The 27,177-nt window shown below is 39.4% G+C and overlaps 2 protein-coding genes across 3 annotated transcripts; both read left to right on the forward strand.

Annotated features, from left to right (window-relative positions):
* The first annotated feature begins 536 nt into the window (after positions 1–536).
* Positions 537–27,071, forward strand: LOC146456544 (uncharacterized). 2 transcript variants are annotated; one of them, XM_085092962.1, is made up of 8 exons: positions 537–648; positions 17,101–17,895; positions 18,777–18,951; positions 20,848–21,106; positions 22,927–23,154; positions 23,616–23,867; positions 25,338–25,523; positions 26,440–27,071. In XM_085092962.1, exons 2-8 carry the CDS (start codon positions 17,157–17,159, stop codon positions 26,893–26,895), a joined length of 2,295 nt encoding a protein of 764 aa, XP_084949088.1. In that variant the 5' UTR covers positions 537–648; positions 17,101–17,156; the 3' UTR covers positions 26,896–27,071. The 2 variants fall into 2 exon arrangements, with proteins under 2 accessions (XP_084949088.1, XP_084949087.1); XM_085092961.1 differs by lacking the exon at positions 537–648 and adding an exon at positions 13,489–13,665.
* LOC146456545 (uncharacterized) lies at positions 552–10,911 on the forward strand. The gene is made up of 8 exons (XM_085092963.1): positions 552–648; positions 2,638–3,418; positions 4,483–4,657; positions 5,404–5,662; positions 5,941–6,168; positions 8,401–8,652; positions 9,718–9,903; positions 10,415–10,911. Exons 2-8 carry the CDS (start codon positions 2,680–2,682, stop codon positions 10,859–10,861), a joined length of 2,286 nt encoding a protein of 761 aa, XP_084949089.1. The 5' UTR covers positions 552–648; positions 2,638–2,679; the 3' UTR covers positions 10,862–10,911.
* Positions 27,072–27,177: the final 106 nt, after the last annotated feature.

A 27,177-nucleotide genomic window follows, 5' to 3' on the forward strand; every position in this document is an offset into this window, starting at 1 on the left:
GAAACCAAAGTACAGCAATCAGTGAAAAAATTTAACTGAGAATCACTGAACGCTAAAATATCACTGCGAAACAATTTTTCAATCCAACTGTTATTCAAAGATTATCCGTTACAAAACGCTGCTAACGATAAACAGAATTCTAACCTAAATTAAGACAAATGGTAAGAGTTTGATTAACAGTCTTCCGTAGGTGTGCGATTGCTGCCGGAAACCTTGGTTAGAAAACTATTAACTTTTGAAGCGATGCTATGAACGAAAGTCGTAACAGAGAAAAACCAGATGGGGAAATCAATCGATGATCAGTTCTTGAAAACGACAGTGTCAATATAGATTGATTATCGATTGCCCTCTACCAATCGATGCCAATTAACTACCGCCCTCCATTGAATGCCTCTATCAACCGACTGATTGGTCAGTCGAGTCTTGACGCCGCGCGTGAAGATCGACCTGACTCGCTCCTGACACGCAGGAAATCATAGGACACTCAACAGATTTGGATGCTGGAATGACGAAATTAGGTATGTGTCTACTTATTGGGGTATTGCCACAGCGGAATTGATTTCTTTCTAATGGTCAAAGTTTGGATCGTTGTAGAGATATCACAGAAGTTACCTTCAATTTTCCTCCAGCCAAACTTCATTTCAAAAGGTAATATTCCATAATGACTTAATTTAGACCTCGACACATTCAGTGCAGTAGATTTATACATGTTACATCAGTTTTGCGTCTGACTTTCAAACTTGATACACACGGCAAACAAACTGCTCTACAGATACTGCATGTTTCACCTATTACACTGCAGTGGATCAGAAATTGCCTAATAAGTGCATTTTACGAGTTTTTATTACTCTAGCATAGAAACGAAGTTGTTTCGTTTCTTCTCACTGTTTGAATTAATTCTCGATTGGAAATGTATTCCAGACCAACAATTACTTTTTGTAATGGTTATCCAACTGAAAATTTGCAAGCTAGTGGAAATTCTTTGAGAATAAACAAAGTGTTTAGAGTCGGTATGATCGCTGTCCTCACACGTTTGAATGATTTAAGGTTAGTGACCCTTAGTACTGTCTGTTTATAGACAGCCGCTGTACGCCTGCATTCAACGTGATTCAATCTAATCTTATTTTTGACATATTTCAAATGAATTCATTTCTTCTTTAGAGGGGTAAACAGCATCAGACATGGATTAACTGCATACATTTTTTGATCCACGTTTCTCGAATAAACGAAAGCAATTAAGGCGGAGGGTTTTGTCAGAGTTTTGCTAACGGGTTTAAGGTGTTTAAATGCGTTCAGTACATGATAATCGTCGTGTTTTGAGTCGCAGTGAGGCAATCCCTTCTTTCCACGGTTAACTCTTTCCTAAACTCCCCACCACGCTCTATACCTTGTGTCTATTCCGTGATCTTTCTACCCCATAAAATTAAGTTGCTACACCAACTCTTGTCTGCCACGCGACTCTCATAAGCTTGGCCTCACGTGATTGACTTGCAAGCAACCCTTCTATAAAACAATAGAACAAACAACAGAAAAATACCCCAATTAGCTATGATAAAAACAATAATTATTACAAAGCTAACAAGCTATGAAACAATGGCAGCTGCTAGACAATTGATATAATGACAAACCTGTGATAAAAACATCCACTAGATAAAGCTAAAATAAGGTCTGATGAAAAAAGCATGATAGAGCCAGTTCCACATAGCACGATGCTCGCAATACTTAAAGCAAGGGCATTCTCTTCTGCTGCTCCAAATCTCTCTTTTTTTAATTTTTTATCCAACAATAGAAGGCTTACGATACATTATTAACAAAATAGAATGCTTATGAATACGTAAAATTTAAATTCATTAAGTATTTACACATTTTTTTGTAGTTACATAATTAGTTCAGATATGTGATGCGCACGTGGTCTTCTTTGCAACAGCAGATAAGAATTTTTTTTACTAACAGCTTTTGAAATTGTAATGTGACAGGAAAAGGGGAAAGCCTTCTATTTTAGGACATTGGCCGCGCGTCCTACAGGTCCAAATGTAGAATCTCGCGACCAAAACTAGAAAACAATGATATTTGTCTTGCAAAAGCTGGGGTTTTAAACCGATAACACTTATCTGGCCCGATAAGTTACCGGTACTTCCAAGCAACGGGCCCCAGTTTCAGCAACCTCGTTCGCAGGGTCTCTCCTCTTCACGTCCCAGGGAGCAAGGAGAGGAGAGACCCTGGGAACGAGGTTGCCCCTTCGGTTGCATGGCGAAGTTCCGATCATGACTACTAAAGTAGCACCGTTCACCTATTTCGAAGTAAACATCACCACACGTTTTTCCTTCCGGGGCTTCAAAAATGAAAAAATGATCACCGATTGTTACTTTGATACCTGATATCGCGGCTGTGATCCCGATCCCAGGACAGTGATTCTTGATCCCACCCTTTTGATCTTTGATTCCACATACTTCGTTACGACTGTTGTATTTGGTCCTCGTGAATCAAGTTAGAGGCACACAGTAACCAAGTTAAAACAGTTGGAGGGGCAAGGTTAAAGCTTTGTTGTTTTCTTTAATAAATACAGGCCGGGAACTGATGATTCCTGAAACAGACGGAAAACCATGAGTAATGTACCTCATTAATCTTCCTGTTTAGGATACGTCATCTGCAGCAAGTAAAGCTCAATTGTCTTCAGCCATGCGCGTTTCCATTATCCTCCTAGTGTTAGCAGGATCCCTGTCTGCCGTTGGCGTTGTTTGTCTCATCACCGGCATTGTTCTCCTGACACGTGCTAAACAATGTGACGAAGCAGATACGGTTACTGATCAATGTTCGTACTCTGATGAGGCCAGGCGTAGTGGTTTGGACGCGTTCTTCCAAAAAGTTCAAGACAGCTATTATCGACTGCACCCGAATAAGATCGCATACAAGCCGGGAGTTTCATCGTATGAGATACGACAAAAATACCGGTCTTATAACCCTTCGCCGAGTAATATCAAACTTGTCACGGATGAAGCTTGGCGCCTACTGGATGAAGTAAACAAAACGGATTTGGAGTTACATAAACTTAAGTCCCGCGAAAAGAAAGCACTGGCCCAAGTAAAACATTATTTGCAGCACGTGTTCGGGGCACCCTATGATGTCAATTACTACGCTGGTGATTTTTTGTTGGGACCTAATGTTTGGTGTTGGCAGCCGTTGTGTGACGTACCGTATGAGATCAAAAGCAGTCTGCCTCATTTCAAGCCAAACAACACCAAAGACTTGGACAACTTGAAAAATAAGCTAACTGAGGTTAAAGAGACTTTCATTCAGTACAAGAAAAACATGGAGTATGGTGTGAAAGTTGGAATGGTTCGCTCCATAGAACCGTGTAAAGGAGGGATCAACGGACTGACCTCTTTTTTCCGAAAGATATCAAGTAAAGGGGCTTACGGTAAGGACTAGTGAAGGTTGTCACACCTTTCAAGTGCAACTATCCCCAAATTCCTAATTTCCCTGATCATTTGCGCGAAAAAGGTTTGAGATTGATAAAATCCTCGCGTTTCTACTTTCTTGCAAGCAAACAATAAGCAAGGAACCGCACAACGAAAATGCTGCAGGTATACGCAGGATCTGTAAAAGATCTAATCAGCCAAAATATAAATGACTCAAATTTTTGCAAGGCTGGACTGCGTAGAAAACTTAATACGACAGCGACATGATAGAGACCAAACCGAGAATCAACAGATTGCGGCAACCGTGGACAGCTGTTGATTCTCGGTTTGGTCTCCATCATGTCGCTGTCGTATTAAGTTTTCTACGCAGTCCAGCCTTGCAGAAATTTGAGTCTACTTTCTTGAGCCGCCACCGCCGCGTATTTAGGGACCTGGGTCGAGTTATGTTGTGACATCATCGAAGGAATAAACACGAATTGTTTGGCAAGAACTTCCTTCGATGATGTCACAGCTCGTCAAAACTGAACGAGGCCCATTCTCCCTTTACGCGCGGACGCAGGTCAAAGAGAAGCGAAATTTTCCAAATTTGAAAAATCATAAAAAAAAAAAACCGAGAAGAAAAGTTACGGCAACAAATTTTTAACCAAATTGATCAGGCCAATAAGGGGAATACGTTAAACAAAAAGAACATTTTGAAGGTTAGTTGCGCTTTAAAGCAACTCTGAAATGAACTATTTCAAAGCAAAACCACCTTGGATGACCACCTTGGATAGGTAACTGAAAAAGGTACTTAGGACATTCATCTGTAAACAAAAAGTCCCTGACATCACAGGCCCTCAGCAGCGCCTTTAAACGTCTTAAAAAAGAGAACCTACAATATTACCCGAATGTAATAGCGGGTATCTCAGTTAAATAAATTATCTTTCCCTCTCCCGCGCTGAACCACGGGTGTCTATCACTTCGCCCACATAACAAACTGTTGGTGTTATTAATAATTGTTTGAAGTTTAATGGATCCAACTAATATTTACTATAATTTCACTTTACCACTGTATTTCCTCAAGGAATCTTCGAGGAGAGTTTTGTCCAACGCCTTCTCCAGCCAGAATTTATTGAGACACTTACGAACAATACAGAAGAAAGCAATTCGTGGGAAAGGAAACATGGAAAGTCTGTGAATGAATCTTTGAGAGAGTTTATTCTTGATAATATAGGGAAACCTATAGACGATCTCTTCACGTAAGTAAATTCTGGCGCTGATGTTAAAAGCGTTGGGACCAAAAACTAGCTCAGTTTAAGGAAAAGCAACGCGGGCAACATTTTCCTGCAACTTGCCACGGCCGCCCTGCAAATGCTGTGTTGCAAGTTGCGATCGTTTACTCTTCCTATTGCTTTTCTTTTAACGCTGTGCAGACCAAACTTCAAACGGATAGGAAAGGGTTATAAAACTACTGTTTAGGGAACTTGACTCAACGGATGGTTCCCCAGGTTCACAGTTCTGGAAAACCTCTGGTGATATAACCCTACGATATTTTAGGTGTATTGTGCTGAAGACAATCGTGTCCAGTGTAGGTCTGATTAGGTAGCAATTCGTGTGCTAGTTTGTTGTTAGCCTTACTATTAGATTACGAGCTCGAATTTCTATCGCGTGATAGTTGACGAGGACGAAGCCCGAATTCACGCAAAGAAATCGAGGGCGAATATTCTAATCGTTTTAGTATAAATCTACTGGTCGTTCAAAACTTAACAGCAAGACAGGGTCACGTTTTTATTAAATAGTGATATAAATAGCTCACACTGCTAGGCTACTTACGGTAAACTCACTATGAACAACAGACTAGATCGATAGTGGGAAGCGTAGCCAATAAGAGAAGAGCATTCGTGAGAGAACGCTAGCATAAACAAAATAGGTTGCACCTTTGAAAAGGCTTTTAAGCGAGGAAAAGAAAGTCCTTTCCTGATAAATCCTGTTATCTAAATCCTAGGTATCTCAGAAAGGTTCACATACAACACTGTGTGTCCATTAACGTGTCCAGCGGTCTCGCTTCACTTCCTCTCCCTTTCGTTTATGTCAACAATACCGCTGACAAGTCAAGACCGACGAACAAATCGCTGCCAACAGGAGAAAAGCTAGATGGGAAGAAGTCGTATGAACAGATTGTGACATATTTCACGACAAATAGCATGTCCCCGGGTGAAATGAATAAACTGGGATTTGAGATGCTGAACCAACTCTATCCGCAGGTATGTGGTTACGATCATGGTAAAAGTTATAGACCAGATAAGTGCATTACATAAAGGAGAGGTGGAAGGAGGTCAACAGTTAAAAAACCCCCTTTGTAATCAGAAATGGACGCATGGACAAGGGATAGATTTGTCCAACCTGAAATAACAGTTATTGTATATGGTCATAAGACCTTCGTAAGTGTTAGAACACACTGAATATTCTTTAATCTTTAGTTTTCATAGTCTCTCCTTTTCCTCTCCATAAACTATTAACGTTACATTGTGTAATTGCACAGGTTCTGGAGATAGCAAGAATGGTGACAAAGGAAGCAGATAACGACACAGCTAAAGAGAAGTTTATCCAAAGATTGAATCAGTCTGACATGTACTTTATTCCAGAGGAGTTTCCGAAAAACGAGTCGGACGAGAAAGCACACGTTCGTTGCGGTGATGTGGAAGGTGCAAAGAAATATTGCCCTACAAGATGGCGAGCAATTCAAAAGTGGTTCGCCTTCTCTGAAATGGTCAGTGAATTAAGTTTATACTCTAAACATACTTGTTTTGCAACAATTAAGCAGATTTTGAGTGTTTTGAGCTTTTGTCGGAAGAAAATTAATTGACTAAGGGATCCTTGAAGACCGGCTCTAAACTAAAAGAAATTAGACTCTTTTGTTTATTTTACTGCTTTTTCAGAAGGAATACAAGACGTCCTTCAAAAACTCATTAATAATTCATAAGCCCATTGACCTATCAAATGGTCGATAAGACATCACGTGTAGTGATTTTAAAACCTGATAAAATCTCCTCCTTATTAGTATGCGGTGTTTAATGTTTTTCGTATGCTAATTTCCAACGTTCTCAAAAGCATCATTGTTATGAACTCTATTGACACACGCTTTTCCAGGAATGTGTTTGAGGCCGTTCAAAAAACTCACAGTACGTGTTTTATCGGGTGGGTTAAACACTGCTGTTAGTGTCTTAAACAATACTTAAAAATGACACCAAAATCTAATATTCTACCTGTTTCACCTATTCCATCTGTAATAAAAGCTAACAATACAATCACACTTCTTAATATGGAAATTATATATGAAATTAATTAAAGAGGAAAATTCCTGCTTTGCAACTGAAGATGCCGTTCTGCGCGCTGATAAATTTTTTAAATATAAAGCGACCATCATTATCATCATAAAATCATTAACTAATTTACCTACTCCAACATGAAATGTAGAATGTTTCCTCCCACAGTACCGCAATGAGTCCTAAATTGTAAAATTCTTTTGCAGCTATGGAGAACTACTGTAAACGAACAAGAACTTAGTACAACATGGATTTTCTCCTTATATCTTGGTGTTTTAGTCCGGGATTCAGACGAGTGATGTGCGATTTCATATTTTTACTTGTTTTGGTACGGTTTCTCGCAACTCGAAAGCCATACAATACACTACTGAATACATTGTCGGAACCCGGTTGATACGGACACTAAGGAGACATGCCTAAGTGTCTGTTTTATCCAGGTGTCCGTATCAAACGGGCTCTTAGAAAAAACTTCACGCTAACACATGCCTGTTTATCGATACCAAAACTAAACAGTCATTTTTACGACAACAAAACGCTGCTTAATTTTAACTGTACAGACACTGAAACTGTAAATGTAATAGGTTCAAAGTAAAGAAACCTTACGCTTATTTATTTTAGTCTCGGGCTAAAATTACTTAATTGTTATTGAAACACGACAAACGAATAAAAGTTCTACCAACATCAGCCTACGAGCGGCGGCTGAGGCTGATAGATCGATAAACAATGACTGCAACAAGGCCACGGAAGTCACTTTTGTGTAGGCATAGTAGGCAAAACACCACAAGACTGATCAAACATGTCACACTACTGTGCTTTAGTAATAAAATTGTATTAATCCGTAGAAATCTATCCGATTATTTGAACAGGGTACAATGTAATTATACAGTGTGCAGATAACCAGTGTCCGTAAAGCAGGCTTGACGGTGTTTGAGAGTTTATCACTCGGGACACAGAAAAGTGTCCGTTTTCCGTGTTAACCGCTGTCAGCATTAAGCGGGTTAATTTAAGAGAAAGTATATGAGCTTTTCGTCGGGACAAACAAAATTGTCCGTAATATTCGAGTGTCCGTATTAATCGGGTGTCTGTAGGGCGGGGTTCCGCTATACTTGAAACAGGCCGTAAGATCTCCTTTTCCCGCATAGTCATAGATTGTGTAATTTACATCTGTATAAGGATTCACCATCCTTACGTATTTTTAGAGGTTTTGTTATTGTAAAACCAAACCATTTCTAAAACACACAATTCGTTCCAATAAGAAACCCTCCTAGAAAACAAACTGTTCTCGAAAATAAGCACCTAAAACAAGTCCCTTGAATGAATAGTCGCCCACTGCTTCTGTCATTTCCTATTGCTTTGCCCCGGGGGTGGGACTCTCATATGAAAGGTGCGGGAATGCTCGTCGGAAATTTTGAATTAAACCCCTAAAGGAGACCAATCTGGGCGTGGTCCAAGCTTTTCTTGACCCCCTAAAAGAGACCATTTTAAAACACAGACAGATATGTATTTTTATATTTCTTCGCATGCAACCCTTAACGAGATCTTCACGGATAAATATAATGGCGTTTTGCTCAGAAGACACTAAGTGAGACCAAAATCCGAAATTTACAACCCTAACTAAGAGAGACGACAAGCATCGAAGAAAACAAGTAAACTTTTCGTTGTTTTGCTTCCCCCAGGCGCTCGGTTTACTGGATCCCAAGACGATTAACATGTTCTATTTCACTGGTCCGAAACAAACCACCCCTAACTGCCCGATAGAGATGGCTCCCGACTTTAACCCTTCTGGGTCGGCAAGCTACATTCCTGGAGGCAAATACTGTAAACAAAACGGGCGCTATAATAGACCTTTCTTTACGACGAGACCTGGGCCCAAGTATGAGGAGTGGACTACTTGTGCACACGAGGGAAGGCCTGGGCACCACACGCAAGTAAGTGATGGGAAGAGGTGATTTATTTTTTTTGTCATAAACAAAGTAGAAGGTGATAATCGAGTTAGCAAGAGATAACATTTATTTATTTTTGTAAATTTGTGTGCTTCGACTACAGTTTTGAGAGCTCGGGTAGCTGCAGTTTCTGTCGTTAACTCGCGTTTTCCTCAAATGTATACACTACGATGGTGTTCCCATTACAGAGGTAGAGTTAACATGAGTTTTGTTCTTTCAAAAACCAAGCGATTGTTCGTGATTTAACAAATCGACGGCAGTTTTCTATGGTCTATACTCTTATAGACCATACTGATGACGTCAAAAATGTTCAAAACTCAAGTGGAACCACGAGCTGCAGGCAAGCGGTTTCACTGCCATGTTTTGGACATTATATGGCGTCATTTTATGGTCTATAAGAGTATAGACCGTAGAAAACTGCCGTCAATAACATGGAGAAAGTACGCGTGGAATTGGCTTTATTTTCCGTTAAGAAAGCGCGCGCGTTGCATCTGACGTTATAATTTTATTGTCTGTATTCTTATAGACAATAGCTATGAGCCAATCAGCGTGCGGGGATTTTGACAGTCATTGTAAAAAAATGAACTCTCATATAATGTGGACGTCCGCATGCAAGTAAGGAGAGGTTCGACTGTTTTAGCAGTGGGTAATCATTACATGAAATCCTCATTCAGTGAACATTCACAAATTAAGTGTCTTCTTATAATTCATGCTGCTTGGAATGTTCATAGTTAACAAAAGGCAATGATTATGAAGACTGACAAACTACTTTGTTATGTGTTTTTGATGTCATTTTGGCCATGACCGTGTACAGACCATAATATATCAGATTTTGAAATGTATTGGACCAACTGACTAATAGAAACGTTCCTGTTAAGATATGTTACTGTAGTGTGATTATTAAAACAAAGGATTGTGCACAATTCCGGCGGCCCTTCCAACATAAATTACAGCACCATTGTTGTCATGGCAAGGTTTCATGACCAGTCCCTCAATAAACTATAATATGTTAGAGAAAATTAGTCACGTAGTCACCTTGTCTTACCACAGGCACAAGGTTTGGAGGAGCACTTCAGGGACAGCTGTGGTGGAGTAATTAAGTGGCTGGATCAAGGAACTAATTACATTGCGTTCAGTGAAGGCTGGGCTATGTATGCTGAGAATCCTTTGATAGGAGAAGATACTGACACATACAAGGATGAACCCTGGCAGAAATATGGAATGCTTAAAATGCAGGTCAGTTCAACCAGCTTCCACTGCCACCTCTCCTAACGAAAACGTTATTACGACTAGGAAAGTCTTCTAGAAAGCTTCCATACAAATACAACAGCCTTTAAAGTTCAGAACGCCAATTTGTTCTTAACAAATAGATTCCATTTTTGGAATCACATTTGTGCGTGCCAAATTTGTACATAAAAATGTGACAATAAAACAATACACAAGAGCCATAGTTCACTCGCATGCGTCACACGGCGAAATGACGTCATCTATATGTCTGCTCTCTAAAAGATCATGGCCAAGAGGCAATAGCAACGCGCGGAGAATATTTATGATAAAGCATAACAATAAGCACCACAATTTTCAAAACAGTGTAATTTGTATTCTAAATTGGAATCCTTCATCCCCGTAAAGTCCAGTCGAGCTGCATGCGAAGCGATAGGGACATTACTCTAATTGATATTTGATGTTAAATTTTCACACTTAATCTGACTGCAATATTTCAACATGTTGCCATACTGCTTTGCAGGTTTGGCGCGCTCTGCGTTTAATTGTGGACTCTGGTTTGCACTTCAAAGGATATTCCAGACAAAAGGCACTCCAGTTCTTCGCTGACTTCGCTTGGGATGAGAGTGAAAAAGAAGTCACTCGTTACCAGAGCGCTTTCGGCCAAGCAACTGCTTACATGATTGGTCAACAGCATTTTAAGAAACTAAGAAACTATGCACAGAAGACACTAGGCGATAAATTTGACCTTCGAGACTTCCACTATCACGTGCTATCCCAGGGTTCGTCGCCGCTGAGCCATTTGGAGCAGAGTATACAGGCTTACGTCAACTGTGTGAAGAACGAAAAGGCTCCTGGGTGCGATTTGATACTTAATCCCGTTGTGAAAGACAAGAACGGCGGAGGCGACGACGTCATTGACGACAGCATTGATCGACCAGTCAAAAGGCCGAGACGTCATTACTTTTGATTTTCAAAGTTTTATGTAAAGTTTACCTGATAATTTAAGCTTACCAGGAAGTCATGATTTTTTTTAAATCACCTACGTTTTTTTAGGAGTTAGTCTGAAATGTCAGCCGTCTCCTCCCCCTAACCCACAGGGGGCGCGGGAGAGAGAGACTCTCTCTCCCGCGCCCCCTGTGGGTCAGGGGGGAGGAGACGGCTGACATTTCAGACTATTAAAGAGTCACTTTGCTGGCAGTGCTTCAAATACTAACGGAATTCAACATGAATTCAGCATTAACTTTTATATAGCAGATCCAGAGAACTATTCTATCGTGCAAGACCAGCTCCAACGTATCAACTCCACACATTTCGGGGGGCAAACGTTAGCTATATTTCAGTCTGACTTGATATGTGGATGATTAAAAAAGTATTCAAAAATCGGTTTGATTCGGGCTTGCTGGCGCCCTCATCAACAATCACGCGATAGAAATTTCGAGGTAATAATCTAATTGTTAAATAAAAAATTAACCTCATCTCCTCATGAAAGAAGTATTCACTCCCCCCGCAGTACTATTCAAATACTCTGAATACCGGCTGGGATCGGCGTTTTCCCATTCCCTTCTCTTGGCTCCTTTATGATTCCTTTTTTTTTCAATTTTTTTATTATTATTCACAACATATTACTTACACTACTTAACAACTGAATATAATGCTTACGTAACTCACAATATAATACTTTACACTTAAACACAGACATGCACAAAACGAAACTTGCTAATCAATAAATTGTGGCACATACAATATGTATTTAACAGAAATATCATACAACCTAAAAGACGCTACATCTACTTACATTATAAAAGGTTACATGGCAGCTAAATAAAATAATAACAATAGAATTGATAACAAAAGTAACTAAATGGGAAAAATAAAGACGTGGCAGCCGCTGGTGATATACTTGTTCCATTTGCGGTTAAAACTGGATTCAGTCATGTTTGGTGAATTTGTTGATCTTAAATTCTATTTGATAAATATAATAAACTTTAGAGATAAATAATCTCAGCGACGGGTGAGTAAGTTTGCTTCTGCAGTCGTAAATATTTTGCCTGGCAAGGATTAGTAGATGGTTAAGTAAGAGAAAATCCTCCTTTCTGTCCCAAATTGCAAAACGCTTATCCATCTCAGATAGTTTTTCAAGTTCAATGTGTATATTATTGCACCACTGAATAAATTCCAGACAAAACCTCTCTGTTATGAGGCATGAAATGAATAAATGCTCAAGGGAAACAGAAATTAATGTATCAAAAACCAAACTGATAGATGAACTTAAACAGCTGTGCTGGCTTACAGTGGTATCATTGTTCAGTTTGAGCCTGAAACCAATGCCGGTTACAGCAATCATAATGAATCGCTGAACTCTGCATATCACTGCGAAACAATTTTTTTCAAACCAGCTGTTATTTAAAGATTATCTGTTACAAAACGTTACAGAGATAAACGGTAAAGTTTGATAAACAGTCTTGCGTGGCCGGTAAGTGTCCGATTACTGCCGGAAACCTGTTAGAAAACTATTAACTTTTTACAGCGATGCTATGAACGAAAGTCGTACTGAGACGAAACCAGACGGCGAAATCAAGCGATGATTTTTTGGAAACGACTGGTGAATATTGATTGATTATCAATTGCCTTCTACCAATCGATGACAATTTATTACTGCCCTCCATCGACCGCCGCTGTTCCTGAATATTTATCATCTAAATTTGTTAAACGAAATGAAACGCGTTACTCCCTGGGGGGATTCTGTTAACAAACTATTTCCGCCGTTTCCGCGTTTTAATTTCATGAAAAACAGCTTTAGTTATAGCGGAGCAGTTCTCTGGAACAGCCTGCCCTGTGATGCGAGAGAAACTAAATCTTTAAGTCAATTTAAAAGATTAGTTAATCTTCATTTCTAATGTTAGAGTATACACGGCATTCATGAAAAACAGGCTTTAGTTAGATTAGTTGTAGATAGTTTTTGCATTTTGTTTAGGACAGTTAGGTTATTTCTAATTTTTATACTCCTGAATAGTTTACTGAAACGTCATTTCATGATCCATTACTGTTATCACTTTTGATCATTTTTAATCGAATGTATACCAACTTCGGCCACCGAATCTAATCGAACTCAATTAAAGTTCCATTGGGTTCGGTTGATCCATTTTTTTTTGTGAGAGTTCGACTGTGTTCGATTGTCGAACTCAATCGAACCCAATCATTTGATTAAGTTCGATAAATGAAACGTTCGATTTGGTTTGAGTAGTTTTGTCGGGATTAAATCACTTGTAAATTGATATATTCGAAGCATGTTTTTGATCAGTGCGAACTCTGACCCCTTACTTCCTCGAAGGACTCGAGTTGTGAACGCGACACTCGTCACTAAACTTTAGCACTAAATCGTTCAAACGTGAGAGGACAGTGATCATATCGACTCTAAACGTTTTGCTTTCTCTTAAGGTAGTTCTACTACAGTCGAACCTCGATTATCCAGACTCGTCGGGACCTCGGTGAATAGTCCGGCTAATCGAGAGTTCGGATAATCGAGGTTTGACTGTAGCTTGCAAATTTGAAGCATTCACCGACATGGTCAGTCGAGTCTGAGGCCGCACGTGAAGATCGACGTCACACGCAAGAGATTAGGATGCTTGACTGACGAAGTAAGGTATGCGTGACTGATTGGCATTTTGCCACAGCGGTATTGATTTCTTTCTGATAGTCAAAGTTTGGATCGTTGCAGAGATATCGCAGAAGTTACCTTCAATTTTCCTCCAGCAAACTTCATTACAAAAGGTAATATTACAATCCATAATGACTTAATTTAAACCTCGACACATTCAGCGTAGTATATTTAATAAATGTTATATCAGTCTTGCCAGTCTGACTTGCAAACTTGATATACACGTCAAGCAAACCGCTCTACAGATACTGAATACTTCACCTATTAGACTGCAGTGGATCAGAAGTTGTATAATAAGTGCATTTTGAGAGTTATTATTTGCTCTAGCATAGAAACGAAGTTGTTTCGTTTCATTTCAGTGTATGAACCGAGGAGGAAAATTCTCGATTGGAAATGTATTCTGACCGACAGTTACTGTTTGTAGTGGTTTTCAGCTGCAAATTTGCAAGCTAGTAGAAATACCTTGAGAGAACGCAAAACGTTTAGAGTCGATATGATCACTGTCCTCTCACGTTTGAATGATTTAGTGCTAAAGTTTAGTGACGAGTGTCGCGTTCACAACTCGAGTCCTTCGAGGAAGTATCGGGTTAGAGTTCGCACTGATCAACCACATGCTTCGAATATATGAATTTACAAGTGATTTATAATCCCGACAAAACTACTCGAACCAAATCGAGCGTTTCATTTATCGAACTTAATCAAGCGATTGGGTTCGATTGAGTTCGACAATCGAACACAGTCGAACTCTCACAAAAAACAAAAAAACAAAATGGATCAACCAAACCCAATGGAACTTTAATTGAGTTCGATTAGGTTCGGTGGCCAAAGTTATAATAATAATAATTTATTATTTATATAGCGCGCGAATCATAAACAGATGCTCTCGCGCGCTTAGTTGTTGGCATACATTCGATTAAAAATGATCAAAAATGACAACAGTAATGGATCATAAAATGACGTTTCAGTAAAGCTACATCAACCTATTGTATTGTACTCCAATATATGAGCTATATAGGTATATAGGTATGCTATATAGGTATGTGCTTCTGTGAAGGGTATTGTTTTCAGCGAGTTTACTCTCGAATAGGGTATAGAAATCAGAGAGTTTTGGCCTAGAATAGGGTATCATTTTCTGCGAAACTAATCAGTTGCTTGAAGAATTTAGTCTGAGAAAGTTTCCCGGTAAATGACATTTAAAAATCGGAAATAGGTCTAGGATAGGGTAGGGATTTTCGGTGTTTACTCTAGAATAGGGTTGCAAAATAAGGTTATAACATGGTCTAGTATAGGTAAAGGTTCTCAGAGTCCCAGCGGTACACCTCCAGCTAAAAATGTGGGAGTACCCCCCCCCCCCCCCCCGAGATTGATTCGTATTACTAAGAAATAGTTATAATCGACCGAAATATTACAATAAAGCAAATAATAAAATCTGAACTTACGTTACAATTTTAAGGCAAATTTATGTAACGCAATACGTGACAGTACGTGACAACGAGTGCGATTCGATTCTCACGGCCGTCTAGTTTAGCCTGTGAGCAGGCTCCCAAGTGGCGTAAAATCGGCGAGCCGGGCGAGCGGAGTGCGATTTTTTTCTTCGCCCTATACCCCACTTGGGAGCCTGTTCACAGGCCTTTATAGTTAGGTTCGATTTCCACCGCTCCCTCGGGTCGCTCGGGTTTCTCGGGTCTTTCCGACTAGACAGTGGTGTCTTTTTTCAAACAGCCGCTGTGCGATTGCATTCCGGGATTCAATTGAATCTTTTCTTTTTTTGACATCGTGTATAAATAAAGGCAACCTACCTACCTACCTACCTACAATTCAAATAAATTCATTCCTGCTATAGAGAGTAAACAGGATCAAACAGCACTCATGGATCAACTGCAACGTTTCCCGAATCAAAAAAGCAATTAAGGCGGAGGGTTTTGCTGACGGGTTTAAGATGCTTAAATGCATTCAGTACATGATAATCGTCGTGTTTTGAGTCGCAGTGAGGCAATCCCTTCTTTCCACGGTTACCTCTTGCCAAGAGAGGATGATCCTCTCTTGCTCTTGCCTAATCTCTCCACCACGCTCTACCCTGTGTCTGTACCACCATCTTTCTTCCACATAAGTAACTACCCCAACTCTTGTATGCCACTCAGCTCTCATAAGGTCTCTCGTAATTGACTTGCAACCCTTCTATTTAACGATTATGAGCTCGAGATTTCTATCGCGTGATAGCTGATGAGGGCGCAGCCCAAATCAATCGAGTGCGAATAATCTAACTGTTTTAGTTTAAATCTTCTAGTCGTGCAGAACTAAACAAGTAAATTATCGATATCCTCATCGCAGACACTTCGAAAACGAGATTTCAGTCACTTTTATATACAGAGGCATTTACCTCGCAGTTGCGCAACGGCGAGATTTCAGTCACTTTTACATACAGAGGGGTTTACCTCGCCGTTGTACAACGGCGAGATTTCAGTCTCTTTTATATACAGAGGCATTCACTTCGCCGTTGTACAACGGCGGCGTTTCGATCTGTAATATATAATTCTTTTACTGTAATTTACATATTGTAAAGTTAGCGAATTTTTACTCGTTCTGTATATTGAAACAATCACATAATATGTGAAAGTTTTTAGCGATTTCTCCAAAATTCACAGGAAGAACTTGAAAAAGTTGGCCAATTTTTTCAAGTTGCAATCCATCTCTCTCCTAGAGATCTGCAAACACAAATGATTGATGCTAGTTTCTGCATCCAAGTAAGGTCATTTTTGACAAAATTGAACCGTTATTTTAACGTTATCATGAATACAAATATGTTTTCTCTTTATTCAAAGTGGAATTTAAAATAGGTGATACTACTCCTTTAAGTGTTCAAAATTTAAAATTCGGAAATATACTAAATTCTTCTCATTACTTATAAAGCAGTTCACGGCATGCGGACACCAGACTACATCTGAAATAAATATCAGTCATAAAACATTCACCAGACTGATATGATAAGCACTGAGGTCTAATGAAAAAAAAAAGAGGTTCTTTATAGCAAGATGCTCACAACACGTGGAGCAAGGGCATTCTCTTCTGCTGTTCCAAATCTGTGGAACAACCTACCAAGAGACATTAGCGGTCTCTATTCTCTATCTAGGTTTTAGCACAATCGTAGCCTCTTAGACTCGCTTTTAATTTGCAATCTCATTATCTTACGCCCCATTCACACAAAGGCTTAAACACGTTTAAAAGCTGTTTAGTTAAACACAGTTTAAAATTGTTTCCTTCATTAAAGCTGCTTTCGGATTTTTGTTGACTACAAACTTAGCACAAATGACAGCTTAAGTTAAAGTTAACTTGAATTCTATGTCAAAGCCAATGGTTGAGCTTTCTGTTACCAATTTCCATTTTGTTAAACCTGGTTTAATTAAACATGTTTTGTTGGTGTGGATGGGGCTTTAGTTAATTTTTACTATGCTTGTAAATTTTGTGTATATTAAGTACCATTTTTCTTTATGATTCCTGATACAGAATGAAAACCATGAGTAATGCACATCATTTACCTTCCTGTTTAGGTTACGTCATCTACAGCAAGTGAGGCTCGCTGCTGATTGGTTCATTGTCTTCAGCTATGCGCGTTCCCATTATCTTCCCAGTGTTAGCAGTATCCCTGTCTGTCGTTGGCTTGGTGTGTCTAATCACTGGCGTTGTTTTGCTGACACGTGCTAAACAATGTGACGAAGCAGATACGGCTACTGATCAATGTTCTTACTCTGATGAAGCCAGGCGAAGTGGTTTGGACGCGTTCTTCCAAAAAGTTCAAGACAGCTATTATCGACTGCACCCGAATAAGATCGCATACAAGCCGGGAGTTTCATCGTATGAGATACGGCAAAAATACCGGTCTTATAACCCTTCGCCGAGTAATATCAAACTTGTGACGGATGAGGCTTGGCGCCTACTGGATGAGGTAAACAAAACGGATTTGGAGTTACATAAACTTAAGTCCCGCGAAAAGAAAGCACTGGCCCAAATAAAACATTATTTACAGCACGTGTTTGGGGCACCCTATGATGTCAATTACTACGCTGGTGATTTTTTGTTGGGCCCTAATCTTTGGTGTTGGCAGCCGTTGTGTGACGTACCGTATGAAATCAAAAGCAGTCTGCCTCATTTCAAGCCAAACAACACAAAAGACTTGGACAACTTGAAAAATAAGCTTACTGAGGTTAAAGAGACGTTCATTCAGTACCAGAAAAACATGGAGTATGGTGTGAAAGTTGGAATGGTTCGCTCCACAGAACAGTGTACAGCAGGGATAAACGGACTGACTTCTTTTTTCCGAATGATATCGAGTAAAGGGGCTCACGGTAAGGACTAGTGTTGAGGTTGTCACACGTACCTTTCAAGGGTGTTTTGGTGTCAGTTGGAGGTCAGTTTGAAAGTGTCTACAAAAGGTCAGGTTTGGTTTTTCGCTTGAATAACCTTTAGTGGTCGGATTTACATGGAATTGGAGCTTTGCCCTCAAAATAAATAAAAACTTTTAGTATAATCTCGTATCGTATAACCGGGCTTGAGTTTACTGACTAATCCGAAAGACTGTGTACTTGGTCGAATTGGAATTTGGAAATGTTGGTTTTTGTGGACCAAAGACGAGAACCATCAACAAACTCACGTTCGTAAGAGGCGGTTGCTCTCTTCTCTGTTCCACCCCCTACTGACCGAAAACGGGTGTACTCTTGCGGATTGGCCTCCAGGCATTACACGGTATTAAACGAGCAACTAATTTAAAAAAATCTTTGAAAAAGTTTTGTCAAATATTTTTGCCATCACCTTCCTAGTAGCTTTTCAGTTATAGTACAAACACATTTTGTTAAGGAAGACGAGACATATATAAGAAGTAGGGTGAGTTCTAGAAATGTTGTTTTACCACACTTTTCTGGAAAATTAAAACAGCTTAAAAGATTATAACATAGGCCATTTCCGAGTTGCTTTAAGCCTCATTATGAAAGTGCGGCTTCGTGCATAGTTTTAATGATAAAAATTACTTTTCATTTTTATGTAAACATCACGAATTTTCGCATATAAAGCCGGCTTTCGTAATTGGATTCAGAGCAAGTCTGAAAAAAGCAACACCATCTTTGATCACATCATAGGCCCTCAGCAGCGCTTTAAAGGTCTTAAGAACCCACAATATTACCCGAATGTACTCTATTTACTCTAATTTCACTTTACCATTGTTTTCCTCAAGGAATCTTCGAGGAGAGTTTTGTCCAACGCCTTCTCCAGCCAGAATTTATTGAGACACTTACGAACAATACAGAAGAAAACAATTCGTGGGAAAGCAAACATCGAAAGTCTGTGAATGAATCTTTGAGAGAGTTTATTGTCGACAATATAGGGAAACCTATAGACGACCTCTTTACGTAAGTAAATTCTGGCGCTGACGGTTATCAGCGTTGGGAACAAAAACTAGCTTTAAGGGCAAGTAATACGGGCAACATTTTCTTGCAACTTGCCCTCTCAACAAATGTTGCGTTGCAAGTTGCGATTGTTTGCTACCCCGATTACCCCCCTCGTGCGCAAGAAATGTTCAGGTGACCGAAAATTTGTTGCGCGCGGAGGGCCCGCAAACGAAAATGCTGCAAGTATACGCAGGATCTGTAAAAGATCTAATCAACCAAAAATATAAGCAAAAAGTAGAACAACCAACGCGAGTGCCTGGATTTGAGCCCATCCGAAATCACTACCACGTGCATTTGGTAGACCACTCGACTTGCGTTGGTTGTTCTACTTTTTTCTGTGCTTCACCGTGCTGACGAGAGCCAACAAGCTCGAAACAGCTGTCTGCGGTTGCCGCATTCTCTCGATTCTCGATTTGGTCTCTATCATTTCGCTGTCGTGTTAAGGTTTCAACGCAGACCGATGAGCCTTGCACAAATTTGAGTCAGTAATATAAAGGACGGTGCCTCCTTTTCGCTACTGTGCATACGTTCTGCACCTCTCGGGGGAAGGACGGAAGGGCAGCAGAACAAGCTAAGATAATTTTGCGCGGTAAACGTCTATGCGGATCTTACTAAGTTCTTAGATCTTTTTAATGGTTATTGAAATCCAAAAAGAAAATTAGGGGTAGTACCACGCATTTTTAGATAATTAAGATTCAATTGGAACGAAATGCCATACACTGTTGTGTATTTTTAGAACCTGAGTGGCTACTCCCAATAGATTTGCTTTCCCGCATAGCCATTACATGCGGAAAAATACCTTTGCATTAGAAGGGAAGCTGCTATAGAATGTAGAGGAATGCAAGTGACGCATGTGTAGGCCAAGGAGGACCAAGAATGGTAGTCAGTGGTCAAGCGTCCAATCGTCGAGTCCATAGAAATCAGTTTGGATCATTGTCTGAATGTTGGTCCAGTATGCTCAGGAATCACCTCTTCTTATGCATTTCTGTGATTTTCCGTGGAAACACTATTTTCATTGTCTTTTACTTTGTGCTGTGCAGACCAATATTCAAAACGATAGAAAAGAGTTGTAAAACTACTGCTTTGGGAACTTGACTCAACGGATAGTTCCCCAGTTTCACAGTGCTGGAGAACCTCTACTGATATAACCCTAAAATACCCTATTATAGTGTATTTTATTACATAATACACTGTATTGTGCTGAAGACAATCGTGTCCATTGAAGGTCTGATTAGGTAGCAATCCGTGTGGTAAATTGTTGTCAGCACTGCCGTCCACTTGACAGTTAGATTACGAGCTCGAAATTTTATCGCGTGGTAGTCGATCAGGGTGAAGCCCGAATCCTATCACGCATAGAAATCGAGAATTAAAATCTAATCGTTTTAGTATAAATCTACTAGTCGTTCAAAACTTAACAACAAGACATTTTCACGTTTTTATTGAAAATTAGTAAGTAAGTAAGTGAACTTTATTTAAGACAGGGTGGCCCAATCAGCTACGGGGCTGTTATCCTGAGGGGCCCTGTATACACCTAAAATTATTATAGCAAAGCAATGAATTACAATGAACGCTTGTAGTCTAAAAACTTATGGTATGAGAAAATTAATATAAATAGCTCACACTGTTAGGCTACTCACTGTACTCCGTTCACTATCAACAACAGACTAGATAGTGAGTAGCCTAGCCAATTAGAGAAGAGCATTCGTGATAGAACGCTAGCAGATTTATACTAAAGCAAAATAGGTTGCACCAGTGAGAAGGCTTTTAACCGAGGGAAAAAAAGACCTTTTCTGATAAATCGTCCTGGTTAGCGTTAACGCCAATCGAAGAAATCTCCTTGCTACCTTCCATATTTAGGTATCTCAGAAAGGTTCACATGCAACACTGTGTGTCCAGTACCGTGTCCAGCGGTCTTGCTTCACTTCCTCTCCCTTTCGTGTATGTCAACAATACCGCTGACAAGTCAAGACCGACGAACAAATCGCTGCCAACAGGAGAAAAGCTAGATGGGAAGAAGTCGTATGAACAGATTGTGTCATATTTCACAACAAATAGCATGTCCCCGGATGAAATAAATAAACTGGGATTTGAGATGCTGAACGAACTCTATCCGCAGGTATGTGGTCACGATGGCAAAATTTATAGACCAGATAAGGGCATTACATAAAGGGGAGGTCACAGGAGGTCAGTCAATAGGGATCTTGCGAAAACACGACGGGAAAAACACTGAAGCATCAAAAAGCAATAGGTTTTATGTACTGAACAATGGTTGTGCTCCTACGCTAAAAAAATAGTACGTTTCTTTGACGTCGTCTGCAAGACGATGGGAAATGACCAATTCAAAGTTTAAAGGAGAACGAGGGCACACGACGGTGAATATTATTTTCGCGCTTTGGACTTAACACAATGCTACCAATTATGTTCCTGGACTTTATTTATCAACAAAAACATTAACAGTTCCTGGATAAGTTCGTTCACATTGAACAAGTTGGACGGGTTGGAATAATCACGAGGTTGATCGGATAACGTGAATATTGATTTGTAAGTGACTCTTTCGTTGGTGTTGCCGTCGTACTTTCGTAAGGTCTCTAATTAATGAACGAACGAATGATCAATTGAATGCAATGGTGATCCAATGAATGAATAAATGAATGAATGAATTAATGAATGAGTGAGTGAATGCAGAATGAATGAATGAATGAATGAATGAATGAATGAATGAATGGATGAATGAATGAATAAATGAATGATTGAATAGATGGATGTATGGATGAAAGAGTGAATGCAGAATGAATGTAGAATGAATGAATGGATTGATGGATGAATGAATGAATGATCATGAGTGAATGCAGAATTGATGAATGAATGAATGAATGCAAAATGATGAATGAATGAATGAATGAATGAATGAATGAATGAATGAATGAATGAATGAATGAATGAATGAATGAATGAATGAATGAATGAATGAATGAATGAATGAATGAATGAATGAATGAATGAATGAATGAATGAATGAATGGATTCTCTGACAGGGTAAGAAGGGAGACAAGTCAAAATTCTATTACCTGCACTGCCGTGACAAGTTGCTCAGTTCATCTACCATGATCTCACCAGTTATTTTAAAACCCCTGAACCCCGACCTGGTGACGAATCCATGACCTTCTGCTAATTTTACCATTCTCGTGCCTTGCGAACTGATACCAAACAAAAAGACTACCTTGGACAAATATTATTTTGGAGTAATGAAATAAATCAACAATGTGTTTTTGGCGGTTACGTTCTTGAAATTCTCGAACATAATTACCTAAACTCTGTAAGCTCCACGTATGAAAACGAACGCTCCTTGTAAATAGAAATGGACGCATGGACGGGGAATAGTTTTGTCCAGCCTAAAATAACGTTTATGTTTAAACGTGCCACTTGGCAGACGGTCATGTTAAGACCTTCGTTAGTGTTAGAACACAATACACTTTATTATTAAAAACTGGATCATTGTATAATGCAATTCCAGGGATTTGATTGGTTCAGCAGCGATGGTATATGAGCCATTATACCATGCCCGAGTGAAAACGATTACTAAATTCTCTTCTGGTTGTTCTTGCAAAGCGAAATCAGCAAGATCTAGCATAATTTCTTGATTGTTTTTAATAAAACAATTATTCCACTCGCGCTTGTTGGATATGAGATGATTATAGCCAACTCGGCGCTACGCGCCTCGTTGGCTATCTATCATCTCATATCCAGCGTGCGCTCGTGGAATAATTGTTAAATAGCAGGATAATTTACCGACGTCCATAGTTATTAACAGGTGTGTATTAAGGGGATACTTTTCTTAGTTTTCCGTAGTCTTTCCATTTTCAAGCGCCCTCTCAATAAAGGATTAACATTAACCCTCTCAATAAAGGATTAACGTTACTTTGTCTAACTGTACAGGTTCTGGAAGTAGCAAGAATAGTGACAAAAGAAACAGATAACGACACAGCTATAGAGAAGTTTATCCAAAGAATGAATCAGTCTGACATGTACTTCGTTCAAGAAGAGATTCCGAAGAACGAGTCGGGCGAGAAAGCACACGTACGTTGTGGTGATGTGGAAGGTGCAAAGAAATACTGCCCTACAAGATGGCGAGCAATTCAAAAGTGGTTCGCCTTGTCTGAAATGGTCAGTGACTTAAGTTTATACTCTAAGCATACTTATATTGCCACCGTTGTAAAACCCTTGCGGCATCGCGGCGGCAAATCACGCTGAAATCGCCTCTTTATACGGGCGATTTGAAACTGCAACTTGAGCGCTGCGATAGTTTGCGCTAAAAAGTGCCACAAAAATTCCACAAAAATCCCACACGTACTTTAAAAAGGTCGTACGATCTGCTGTGCGGTTTACGTCTGTATCAGGATTCACTGTCCTTGTGTATTTTTAGAGATTTTGTTATTGTAAGACCCAACCAATTCTGAAGCGCACAATTCGTTCCAATGAGAAGCCCTCCCAGAAAACAAGCCATTCTCGAAAATAAGCTCCTTAAAGAAGTCCTTTGAATGAATACAGGCCCACTGCTTAGGATTTAAAAGTTTGGACGCTATCGAAGAAGAGAAGTTAACTTTTCGTTGTTTTGCTCCCGCCAGGCGCTCAGTTTACTGGATCCTAAGACGTTTAACATGTTCTATTTCACTGGTCCGAAACAAACCACTCCTAACTGCCCGATAGAGATGGCTCCCGACTTTAACCCTTCTACGTCGGCAAACTACATTTCTGGAGGCAAATACTGTAAACAAAACGCACGCTATAATATACCTTTCTTTACGACGAGACCTGGGCCCAAGTATGAGGAGTGGAGTACTTGTGCACACGAGGGAAGGCCTGGGCACCACACGCAAGTAAGTGATGGGAAGAGGTGATGTATTTTTTTTTGTCATAAACGAAGTAGAAGATGATAATAGAGTTAGCAAGATAGATAGATAGCAGTTTATTGTGAAAATACGCTTAGCTTTTGTGAGACCAGCAAGCTAGGCTCACCAGCTAGTTTACAGGTATTTCACACTAAAAATGATTAAATAAACTAACAGAAATTAAAAAAACATCAATGGCATACTAGGTAAAAATTTAAAATTCCTAATACAAATTAATCGTCATACGTAAAACAAAATTTACAATAAAGAAATAAATGAATATAAAAAACTACAATAATTCGTATTATGTGAAAAGCTCACTCACTGAATCATAGTAGACCTGGCAGACGGTTCTGATGCTGTTTTTAAAAGCCTTGTAAGTTTGAACTGTTCTGCTTGAGTCAGGTAATGAGTTCCAGAGTTTTGGTGCCGTAAACCTCCACGATTCAAGGCCATAAGTTGTAGTGCTGGCCTTTGGTCGCTTTAAAATGTCACTTCCTCTTAGATTGTATTTATTATTTCTAAGACCGATCAGTTCTTTTATGCTTTTTGGTGCAAGTTCATTATTAACTGCATTAAAAACTGTGCAAACTATTTTTGCGAGGCGTTGATTCTCAAGTGATGGTAAACCTATTTTGTCGAGTAGTTCGGAGTAGGGCCTTTGTTTTTCGTTAAAGACAAAACGTAGGGCACGCACGCTTTTTCTAGCTTAGCAATGGCACTTTTGTTGCTGAAATGCCTTGTCTCTGAGCAGTAGTTAAAATGAGGGACGATAAATGCGAGGTAAAGACACTTTCTTGTTTCGAATGGAAGAATCGTTTTCATTCGCTCAAGTACAGCAATCTGCTGGGAGACTTTTCGGCATATTTTGCCTATGTGCTCCTCAAATTTCATTTTGTCGTCTACTGTAACTCCGAGCATTTCGAGCATTTTGAATTGTCTTGGACCAAATGACTAATAGAAACGTTCCTGTTAAGATATTTTACTGTAGTGTGATTATTAAAACAAAGGATTGTGCACAGTTGCGGCCCTTTCAACATAAATTGCAGTACCATTGTGGTCTTGGCAAGGTTTCATAACCAGTCCCTTAATTGGGGATCGGGCCTTTGCTCATGCTGCACCTGTTTTATGGAACTCGCTGCCATTAACTGTAAGAGCAAGTAGTAGCCTCGCCATTTTTAAAAAGCAACTTAAAACATTTTTATTTAGGAAAGCTTTTAGTTTGTTTCAATAGTTTTAATGTTTAGTGCCTTTCAATATTTTAAATTTAAATTAGTATAGAACTTTAACTTATGTAAAGCGCTTCTGAATATTGTTTATAGTTTTAGCGCTATACAAATTCCTTATTATTATTATTATTGTTATTATTATTATTATTATTATTATTATTATTATTAGTATTATTATTATTAACATGTTAGAGAAAATTAGTCAAATAATCACCTTGTCTTACCACAGGTACAAGGTTTGGCGGAGCACTTCAGGGACAGCTGTGGTGGAGTAATTAAGTGGCTGGATCAAGAAACTGGTTACACTGCGTTCAGTGAAGGCTGGGCTCTGTATGCTGAGAATCCTTTGATAGGAGAAGATACTGATACATACAAGGATGAACCCTGGCAGAAATATGGAATGCTCAAATGGCAGGTCAGTTCAACCCGCTTCCACTGCCATCTCTGCTATAGAAAACGTTATTACGACCAGGAAAGTCTCCTAGAAAGCTTCGACTTCAGTAAATAGTCTGTCTTACGGATTTAATCAACAGCCTCTAAAGCTGAGAGGGCCACTTTTTGCTTAAGAAATAGATTTCATTTTTGGAATCACATTTGTTCTTAGCGCATTTGGAGATCAAAATGTGATAATAAAATAGTAGCACAAGAGCCATAGTTGAGAACAGTAACTGAACAGACGCACAGGAAAAAGGAACCTATTCATTTCACGCAACAGGCATTTGGCGAGCGTCAGGTCAACTAAACCGAGTACTTTTCAGTAGACTCACAAAAACGTTCTTTTAAACGAATCTGTAAATAATGATTACGCACACATTTGCGACCTTCGAATTTAGAGCATAACTGGAAAGAACTTTACAAACCATACTTATAAACTAACTAACTTTTATATTCCACTGATAACGGATAACGCACAAAGTACGTCAAAACGTGGGAAGAACGTCAGTCACGCTACTCGCCTGAGTACAGACGCACTGCAAAATCAGTGAAATCTAGTTAAATAGCTCGTTATACGTTTTAACGATCCACAAACCCTTTCTTTTCACCCTTGTTTGTAGGTGCTACATGAACAACAGGCCTAATTAAAAACAGAACTCTAGATTTCGGGAAAAAAAAATATGTAAAATAGGATTTTACTTCGCCTGATACATTTCTAGAAAACGTACAGCTGTAGATCTTCTGGTTTATTTTTAAAGCAGTGTAATATGTGTTCAAATTTGGAACTCTAGTTCACCCCTGAAAAACCCAGTCGAGCTTCATGCGAAGCGATAAGGACATCAGTCGGCTTATTGATATTTGATGCTGATTTTTCATACTTTTTTCCTGCATTGCAGGTTTGGCGCGCTCTGCGTTTAATTGTGGACTCTGCTTTGCACTTCAAAGGATATTCCAGACAAAAGGCACTCCAGTTCTTCGCTGACTTCGCCTGGGATAAGAGTGATACAGCTATAAAAGAAGTCACCCGTTACCAGAGTGCTCCAGGCCAAGCAACTGCTTACATGATTGGTCAACAGCATATTAAGAAACTAAGAAACTATGCAAAGAAGACACTAGGAGATAAATTTGACCTGCGAGACTTCCACTATCACTTGCTATCCCAGGGTTCGTCACCGCTGAGCCATTTGGAGCAGAGTATACAGGCTTACGTCAACTGTGTGAAGAACGAAAAGGCTCCTGGGTGCAATTTCATCCTTAATCCCGTTGTGAAAGACAAGGACGGCGGAGACGATGACGTCATTGACGACAAGATTGATCGACCAGTCACAAGGCCGAGACGTCATTATTTTTGATTTTCAAAGATTTTGTAAAATATGCCTGATGAGTTAAGCTTACCATGATTTTTTTAAAATGTTAAATCACCTACGTTTTTTAGCTAGTTTGTATGTGAACTTGAGAATACTTTGAAAACCAGAAGAAGAACTTTGCAAATAAATTCGAACGCAAATTGTTTGCGTCGTCAGCACTAGTTGACTGAAGTTTTATTCTCTAGGACTGGAAATCTCTTAATACTAACAACACCCGGTTCCCTCTCGGCTTTTTTTGGCTGCATTATATATATAAAAAAAATTGTA

Source organism: Pavona decussata, unplaced genomic scaffold (genome assembly GCF_977016875.1).
Source record: "Pavona decussata unplaced genomic scaffold, jaPavDecu1.1 SCAFFOLD_254, whole genome shotgun sequence".
In the NCBI taxonomy this organism is placed as follows: domain Eukaryota; kingdom Metazoa; phylum Cnidaria; class Anthozoa; order Scleractinia; family Agariciidae; genus Pavona; species Pavona decussata.